The sequence below is a fragment of the Onychostruthus taczanowskii genome, unplaced genomic scaffold, assembly GCF_017590055.1.
Source record: "Onychostruthus taczanowskii isolate IOZ18803 unplaced genomic scaffold, ASM1759005v1 scaffold138, whole genome shotgun sequence".
Taxonomy (NCBI): domain Eukaryota; kingdom Metazoa; phylum Chordata; class Aves; order Passeriformes; family Passeridae; genus Onychostruthus; species Onychostruthus taczanowskii.
In genome coordinates this window covers 783881-792576 of record NW_024498551.1, presented here as the reverse complement: position 1 = coordinate 792576, position 8696 = coordinate 783881, and the positions used below count along the sequence as shown (strand labels likewise).

The 8696-nt window shown below is 63.0% G+C and overlaps 2 protein-coding genes across 6 annotated transcripts; both read right to left on the bottom strand.

The window, feature by feature from the left end:
* Nucleotides 1-2535: 2535 nt before the first annotated feature.
* RAB25 (RAB25, member RAS oncogene family) lies at nucleotides 2536-6309 on the bottom strand. 5 transcript variants are annotated; one of them, XM_041397364.1, is made up of 5 exons: nucleotides 5826-6309; nucleotides 4745-4940; nucleotides 4439-4632; nucleotides 4186-4295; nucleotides 2536-3436 (listed from the first exon to the last, which is right to left on the bottom strand). In XM_041397364.1, the coding sequence occupies exons 1-5, from the start codon at nucleotides 5863-5865 to the stop codon at nucleotides 3158-3160; spliced, it is 819 nt and encodes a 272-aa protein (XP_041253298.1). In that variant the 5' UTR covers nucleotides 5866-6309; the 3' UTR covers nucleotides 2536-3157. The 5 variants fall into 5 exon arrangements, 4 of the variants coding, with proteins under 4 accessions (XP_041253298.1, XP_041253297.1, XP_041253301.1 ...); XM_041397367.1 differs by having other exon boundaries at nucleotides 3170-3436; nucleotides 4215-4295; XM_041397363.1 differs by having other exon boundaries at nucleotides 4745-6309.
* Nucleotides 6310-6705: 396 nt separating this feature from the next.
* LAMTOR2 (late endosomal/lysosomal adaptor, MAPK and MTOR activator 2) lies at nucleotides 6706-8694 on the bottom strand. Its single transcript, XM_041397273.1, has 4 exons — nucleotides 8542-8694; nucleotides 7394-7556; nucleotides 7190-7279; nucleotides 6706-6912 (listed from the first exon to the last, which is right to left on the bottom strand). Exons 1-4 carry the CDS (start codon nucleotides 8607-8609, stop codon nucleotides 6856-6858), a joined length of 378 nt encoding a protein of 125 aa, XP_041253207.1. The 5' UTR covers nucleotides 8610-8694; the 3' UTR covers nucleotides 6706-6855.
* Between the last annotated feature and the right edge of the window lie 2 nt (nucleotides 8695-8696).

Below are 8696 nucleotides of genomic sequence, written 5' to 3'. Positions count from 1 at the left end.
AGCTATGGCCACCCTGTCAGGGCACAGCCACCCTGCCACAGCGACGGCCACCGTGCCATAGCTATGGCCCCTCTGCCATGGCACAGCCCCCCTGCCACAGCCACGGCCACCCTGCCACGGCCACTGCCGCCCGCCACCATGCCAGGGCCACCATGCCATAGCTATGGCCACTCTGCCATGGCACAGCCACCCTGCCACGGCCACCCTGCCAGGGCCACCCTGCCATAGCTACGGCCACCCTGCCACGCCACGGCCACCCTGCCAGGGCCACCCTGCCATAGCCACGGCCACCCTGCCATGGCCACCCTGCCGCGGCCATGGCCACCCTGCCACAGCCACCCTGCCACAGCCACAGCCACCCAGCCAGGGCCACAGCCACCGTGCCAGGGCCACCCTGCCACAGCCACAGCCACCCTCCAGGGCGCTGTGCACTCCGGCTGGGCCTGCAGCCCTTCCCACAGGAGTCAAGAGAGGCTGTCATGAGCAACGGGAGCACAAACCACGGGAGCAGCTCTAGCAAACCCTCTGACCACTGCAGCACTTCAGCCCCAGCCTCACCAGCACCCACCCTCCTTCCCAGCACAGTGGAATACCACAACAAGCCCCCCCTGCACCGTGAACTGGGAGCTGAGTGTTCTATCCCAGTCCAAGCCCCACCTCCCATCCCAAGAACTGGGAATGGAGTGTTCTATCCCACTACAAGCCCCCTCCGTGAGCTGGGAGCTGTGTTCTATCCCAGTACAAGACCCAGCTCCCCTTCCCATGAACTGGGAGCTGAGTGTTGTATCCCAGTCCCAGCCCCAGCTCCTGTCCTGTGAACTGGGAGCTGAGTGTTCTCTCCCAGCCCCAGCTCTCCGTGCTGTGAACTGGGAATTGAGTGTTCTCTCCCAATCCAAGCCCCCCCTCCTGTCCCGTGAACCGGGAGCTGAGTGTTCTCTCCCAGCCCCAGCTCTCCGTGCTGTGAACTGGGAATTGAGTGTTCTCTCCCAATCCAAGCCGCCCCTCCCGTCCCATGAACTGGGAGCCGAGTGTTCTCTCCCAGCCCAATACCACAACAAGCCCCCCCTGCACCGTGAACTGGGAGCTGAGTGTTCTATCCCAGTCCAAGCCCCACCTCCCATCCCAAGAACTGGGAATGGAGTGTTCTATCCCACTACAAGCCCCCTCCGTGAGCTGGGAGCTGTGTTCTATCCCAGTACAAGACCCAGCTCCCCTTCCCATGAACTGGGAGCTGAGTGTTGTATCCCAGTCCCAGCCCCAGCTCCTGTCCTGTGAACTGGGAGCTGAGTGTTCTCTCCCAGCCCCAGCTCTCCGTGCTGTGAACTGGGAATTGAGTGTTCTCTCCCAATCCAAGCCCCCCCTCCTGTCCCGTGAACCGGGAGCTGAGTGTTCTCTCCCAGCCCCAGCCCCAGCTCCTGTCCCATGAACTGGGAGCCAAGTGTTGTGTCCCAGCCCCAGCTCCTGTCCCATGAACTGGGAGCTGAGTGTTCCCTCCCAGCCCCAGTTCTCCGTCCCATGAACTGGGAGCCGAGTGTTCTATCCCAGTACAAGCCCCAACTCCTGTCCCATGAACTGGGAGCTGAGTGTTCTATCCCAGTACAAGCCCCAGTTCCCCGTCCCATGAACTGGGAGCTGAGTGTGCTATCCCAGTCCCAGCCCCAGCTCCTGTCCCATGAACTGGGAGCCGAGTGTTCTATCCCAGTACAAGCCCCAGCTCCTGTCCCATGACCCGGGAGCTGAGTGTTCTCCCCCAGCCCCAGCCCCCGTCCCAGGCCGGGGGTGCCAGCAGCGGGCTCACCGGGCACAGGCACGCTCACGGGGGCACGGCCAGCGCTGGCCGGGCAGCAGACCCACCTTTGAAGAGATAATCGTACTCATCGTCCTTGCCCCGCATGTCGCCCAGCCCCGCAGCCCCACTGCCACCGGGCCAGCTGGGATTTCCGGGCCTTTCCCAGCCCTGGCCGGGGCTGTCCCCCGCCACCCATTGGTGGCCACAGCCTTTCCTGCTCCGCACCCATTGGCGGCCGGGGCTGCCCGTCACACTCAGGTGTGCTCACCTAGGCAGGTAAGGGGGGCAGGGACAGCCACCACCCGTGCGTGCTCCCGATGGGGACAGTGCGCCCAAAAGGAGCCGTGGGTGGGACAAGGAGCTGGGCTGGCACGCCGGGCGTGGTGCCAAGGGAAAGCGAGTGGAGACACGGAGAATCCAGCAGGAATTATCCCGTTTCCGAGAGGTTTCAGATAACCGGCAGAGGCTGCGTCATCCTTTGAACTGATAAAGTTCAAACAGGGGACCTAAACTGGGAAAGGCTGCAAGGGGAGGGGGCACAAGGGGAGCATGGCTTTAGGGTGGGAGGGGGCACAAGGGGAGCGTGGCTTTAGGGTGGGAGGGGGCACAGGGGGAGCATGGCTTTAGGGTGTGAGGGTGCACAAGGGGAGCGTGGCTTTAGGTGGGAGGGGGCACAAGGGGAGCATGGCTTTAGGTGGGAGGTAGCGCAGGGGGGCCATGGCATCGAGGTAAAGGGGAGCGTGGCTTTAGGTGGGAGGTAGTACAAGGGGAGCATGGCTTTAGGTGGCAGGTAGTACATGGGGGGCCATGGCATCGAGGTAGGAGGGGGCACAGGGGTGCCGTGGCATCCAGCTGGGCTGCTTTGGAAGCCACGATCTTCAGCACATTATGAAGGTGGGGACCCAGGGCGTTGACCACAAACACGCAGGAATTCCAGCTCAGTAAATCTGCATTTCACAAGTCCTTTAATGATTGCATCACGCCCGTGCTGGACACAGAGCTGCTCCCTGCCCCATGGCACCGGGCCCTGCTGGGACAGCCGAGGGCTGAGTGCTGCCACTTCACACCCTAGAGCAGTCCCTGGGTGGGACAGATACCTGTAGGTCAGCCTCATCCTCAGTGCACCGCACAGGGTGGCCCTACAGGAGCAACCCCAGGGCCAGAGGTAATCAGAGAGGCTCGTGTTGCTGGCATGATCCTGCCCAGAACCTACTGGCTTCTTCCCCAGAGGTACTTTGGGGGTGTCCTGGTCACTTTGCCCTGCAGGTCCAGAAGGGTTGAAACGGTGCGTGACAGTGGTGATGCTAATCAGGGCCCAGCAAAAATGCAAGAGAGAGAAGAGCTCCTGGAACTGGTGCTTCTCACTGTTTATGGCAGAATTTGACCCCTGTCCAGGCTGCTGGTCCCCATTGCACCAGGACAGGGGTGGCACTGCAGGCAGGGTGACACCAGCTTGTGCTGGTGGCCACTGGTGTGTCCCGGGGTTGTGGGGTTCCCTGGGGACTTCCTGGGGTGCTCAGAGGGCCACGCAGCACGGGCGCCTCTCTGCCTGTGCTGGGGCTGTGCTTGCAGGGTTCTCACTTGCAAGTGACACCGTGTTGCTTTGGCTGCTCCTCTGCTTCTGCTTCTGCACTTTGTAGAAGATTTCTGCAAAAGAAGAAGTGCTGGGGGGGTCTGTGTGTCAGCCAAGGCCCCCTGGGGATGCAGGGACAGTTTTGAGCCTGCAGCCCCCACTCCTCAGCATGCTGGTGGCTTTCCTTCACCTCTACACAGCAGAGGGAGTTACCCCCCCACTTGAGGGGTGACAAGGGACAAGGCGTGCATCCCTGCAGCGCTTGGGGAACACCCTGTGCTTGGCCCATTTCCTCTTGCCCAACCTGGGATTAGTGCTTCACCCTGTGCTGGGGCTGGCAGCTCACTGGGCCAGGCTGGCTCAGCACAGCACAGCACAGCATGGCATGGAATAGCACTGCATGGCATGGCACGGCTCAGCATGGCATGGCACACCTCACTGCCCGGATGCTGCTGGCTGCCATTCCTGGAGAGCTGCCCTTGGACACCATCCCTGGCCCCCCAGGTCCCCACAGCCGGTTTGGCAGGATGCTGGAGACACCAAGTCATGAGCCCAGGACAACAGGAAGGAGACTGGAGATTACGGGGGAGAAGCAGCCCCTGGGGCTTCAGGGATGCCCAGGGGCCGTGAGAACAAAGCTTCGGGTGTGGGGAGTGAAACGCCCAGCAACAAAGGCTGAAAACCAAAGCAGACAGAAAGAAACACCAAAAGACCTCATGAAACTAGCCCTAAATAGCTCAAGTGGAACAGGGAGAGAAGTGCTGCACATCATCATCTGCCCAGCCCTGCATCCTTGGAAAGGGACCCCGCAATGCCCTGGGACCTGCTGCACCACGGCACCAGTGCCTGTACCCTTCAGGATGGTCTCGAATGCTTCCTCAACATTGGTGGAGTCCAGCGCAGAGGTCTCAACAAACAGCAGCCCGTTGTTGTCTGCAACGAGAGGAGACCCCTGAGATGATGCAGACCCCAGTGAGGACATGGCTCCAATCTGGAGCACCTTTAGAGGTGTTCAGGTGCCTGCACTGGTGCAGGTCCACACTGCTGGGGAGGTTCTCAAGCCCCCAGCCCTGTACCTGCAAACATTTTTGCCTCCTCCATGGGCACCTCTCGAGCCTGTGCAAGGTCAGTCTTGTTCCCCACCAGCATGACAACGATGCTGGCCTCGGCATGGTCGTAGAGCTCCTTCAGCCAGCGGTCCACCACATCGTACGTCTGGTGCTTGGTGATATCAAACACGACCAGGGCACCCACAGCCCCCCGGTAATACCTGTGCCAGAACCCCACCATCATTCCGTGCCCCAGATCCCCCCTCCCCTACAGCATCCTCACCCATGGGGCTGAACCCCAGCCCCAGGAGAGGCAGGATTTGAGGTCCTTACGCGGAGGTGATGGCGCGGTAGCGCTCCAGCCCAGCCGTGTCCCAGATCTGAGCCTTCACCGCGGCGTCTCCCACCAGGATGGTGCGCGTGGAGAACTCCACGCCGATGGTGGTGCGGCTGTCGTGGTTGAACTCGTTGCGGGTAAAACGAGAGAGCAGGTTTGTTTTTCCCACCCCAGACTCCCCGATCAGCACAACTGTGGAAGGAAGGAGAAATCCCACTGGTTGCACGGGCATCGCTCGCTGTCCGGTGACCCCAGACTGGTGGCAGAGGCTGGGCAGCTGTGTGGGTTTAACCCCTGGTGGGGTCACTCCTTCAGCAAACATGGTCCCCGTGGGAGCCCAGCTGTGCTCCCTAGGGCTGGTGCAACCCCGGAGCTGGTCAGGGGGTCATGGCTACCGGCCTCTGGGCAGCAGCAGGACAAGGATGTTGGTGAGCCCTGGGTCACCCTGCTGCAGTGGGCACCCAGGACAGGTGGCACAGCACAGCCTGTCTGTCTCCACTTGCCCAAAGGGAGCACTGAGCCCCAGCAGAGTCCAGCCAATAGTACCTGGCAGAGACCAGGTGGGCCCAAGGAGCTCAGCATGGGAGGTGTGAGGCTGTGCCTCCATTTCTCCAGCTCAGCTTTGACCCCCATGTCCTCTGCATGTGCCACTGCCCAGGTCACTGCAGAAAGTGACTTTTCAATGCCCACTGCTCTCGGGGGTTACATGCTCTTGTGGCATTTGTCTCACACTCAGCCCCAGCTTTCACAGCCCCCTTATCCCATAACAGCAATTTGCCTGGCACTGCACACCTTCAGCCTTGGGGTGAGCGTGGATCTCCCCGGGTCTCTGTGGACCTCGCTGCTGCTCACCAGCCCTGGCTGGCCTCACTGCCATCAGCAGACTGTGCTGCTCCCCCAGTCCCCTGACCCTCCGTAGCTCCCGGTGCCCATCACAGCTGCAGGGATTGTCAACAACGCCCCAGCTCAGGACACAGCCGCCCTGGGGAAAGGGCACCCTCTTCCCTCCCCGCAGCCCCTGGATTTCTGCTCCCCTCCTTTTGGGGAAGGGGGTGTCACATAGAGCGCAGGACTCACCCTTGAAGACAAAGTTATAGTCCTCCTCGGCGCTGCCCATGTTGCCCCGGCCGCCTGCCCTGCAGGGCCGCCCGGGTTTCCTCCTTCCCGCTGCCAAGCCTCGAGCAGACGGCGGGCCGGGCTCCCGGAGGCGCCGAGGGAGGGCACGGAGCGACCGAAGGTTCCTCTCTGCCGGGGAGCGAGGGGGGTCCGGGGCAGCGGAGGGTCCGGGACAGCGGCGGCGAGAGAGGCCGAGCTGGCGACAGCGCGGCCGCTTGACTCAAGGGGTGGGACTGGGTGTCGCAGCGCAGGTTGGGCAGGTAGTGTCACCCCTGGGACCGTCACGGGGCGGCTGGAGGAGGAGCCAGGGCCCGATCCTGAGTGCGGGACGGCCTCGGGCAGCGGGAGCAGCACCGACAGTACGGGCAACGTGGGCAGGGAGCGAGCGAGGGCAGCGCGGGCAGGGCACGGAGGGCAACACGGGCAGGACACGGAGGGCAACACGGGCAGGCTGGGGCAGCGGGAGCAGCACCGACAGTACGGGCAACGTGGGCAGGGAGGCAGCGAGGGCACCACGAGCAGGCTGGGGCAGCGGGAGCAGCACCGACAGTACGGGCAACGTGGGCAGGGAGCGAGCGAGGGCAGCGTGGGCAGGAGAATGTTCCCTCGCCTCTGCTGCCATCGTGTGAAAGCCAGGGAAATAAGAATGGGAAGGAGCCCCCACCACCCCCAGCTATCCCAGTGTGACCAGCAGGGCTGTGCCAGGGCTCGGCTCTGTTGTAAACCCTCTCCTTTGACAACAGCCCCTTGCAACTTCTTGACTTCCCCAGGGCAATGGGCACCTCCAAGCCCAGTCCGGCTGTGTTACCCTCAGCTCCCCCAACAACAGACACAACAGACACAAGCATCAAACGTACTTTTATTCCCCCCGCTTCTGGATTCCTGCCACCTTATTTTTAAGACCACACTGGAGCTCTGGGATGCCCGTGGGGCCACTCACGCCCCACCCACGGCAGTGATGGTGATGCTGTCGGGACCCTCCACTGCCTGCTCACGATGCGGCCACCTGCGTGAGCGGCTCCTCCAGGTACTGGACCAGTGCCTGTGCCTGCAAACAGAGAATGCCATGAGCCACGCTCAAGTGGGTTTTACAACACGTGTGCCCACTGCCCGCTTGCTTATTGTCATTTATATTTCAGTTTAGAACCTTAAAAAGGTGTCACGTGGTGCTTGGGCAGGCACAGGGGACAGAGGACTCTCTGCAAGGTGCAAAGAGCGTCCCAGGCATGGCAGCTTCCTCCAGCCCTCCCATCCCAATGCTCATAAAAACAGCCCTGCTCCACACCAAAGCAGGGATGCAGCCCTGCCGACTCCCCAGCCGTTACCTTGGCTTTCAGCATCCCAAATCCGACCGTCTCCTTGGCGTACATGCAGAGCAGCAGGTTTGCCACCCGTGTGATGGCCACTCGCCCCTCCTGCCCAGGGAGAAACAGCACCCGTTGTGCCCCAGCTTGGCCTGGACCCCAGCACGGTGCTGGCACCACAGGCACGTCCCCAGGGAGGGCAGGGCAGGATCCAGCCCCACATACCATGCAGTCCATGAGGATGAATTTGAGGTTGTCCTCATTGAACGCCTGGTGCCCGTTCTTGTCGTAGGCCACCCAGATGTTGCTGGCGATGGCCGCGGTGACCCTGGCATCAGTGTCCCCATAGCCCGAGTAGGCAAGCAAGGAGCCCTCGTTGTTCAGCAGCCTGGAAGGACATGGTGGGGCAAACTGATGGCTCTAACACCAGACACCCTTTCAAGACCAGGGGTAGAACAAAGCCCCCGACCACAGTCCCAAGCACTGCTCCCAAGACACTGCCACTCTGCAGGGGTTTGGCAGGGGGTGGGGGGCTTCAAAGCCAGAAAGCTCTGCAGTGGCCCCAGGCCCGAGCAGGGCAGTGCAGGGCTGTGGTGGATCAGTCTGTTGAAGCAGTAGGACCTGCCACAGGCTGGGCACAAGCCTGGGGACAAACACTGTGCACAGCCCCAGCTCTGTGCATGGCCCTCGCACTGCACACGAGGCATCCCAGCACCAGACATCAGGAGCCCCACACACTGTGCACACTGCCAGCACCATCTGGAGCCCAGCACCACGCAGGGTGCGTGGTCTCAGTCCTACACCTGCCCCTGGAAGGGCCCGGCCTCTTGCCTTCCCTGGGCAGGGACAGGAGCAAGGGCAAGGAGCATCCAGGGGCAGGGACAGGAACAAGGGCAAGGAGCATCCCCAAGCAGGGGTAAGGGCAAGGAGCATCCCCAGGCAGGGGCAGGGGCAAGAGCAGGAGCAGGGGCTGCGGAAAGGCAGGCAGCATCCTTGGGCAGGGGCAGCATTCCCAGGGCAGAAGTAGGGAGCATCCCCCGCTGCAGGGACTGGGGCAGGCAGCACCCCTGAGCTAGGGACAGGCGCAGCACGGCCGAGGCAGGTTCAGGGACATGGGCAGGAGCAGGGACAGGGTCTGGAGCAGGAGCGAGAGCAGGGGCAGGCACGGGGGAATGGTAGGCAGCATCTCCGGGCAGGGGCAGCATCCCCTGGGGCAGGAACAGCGGCAGTATCCGCCGGGGTAGCTACGAGGGAAACATTCCCGGGCAGGGAAAGCATCTCCCCGCAGCGGCGTCACCCCGCATCACGGAGCGCCCGGTGCCCGCCGGGCCCGCTCGGGGAAAGCCGCCCCCCGCCCGGCCCCCCGCACTCACAGCGTGCTCTGGACGCCGCCGGTGTTGGCCTGGCTGAGCACCTGCGTCAGGGCCTTGGGCCGCAGCATGGCCGCCGCCGGCACCGCGGGGCGGGGGTGGCGCCGCGCCGGGCGGGGCCGTCACGGGACCGCGCCGGGCCCGGGGCATTCTGGGGG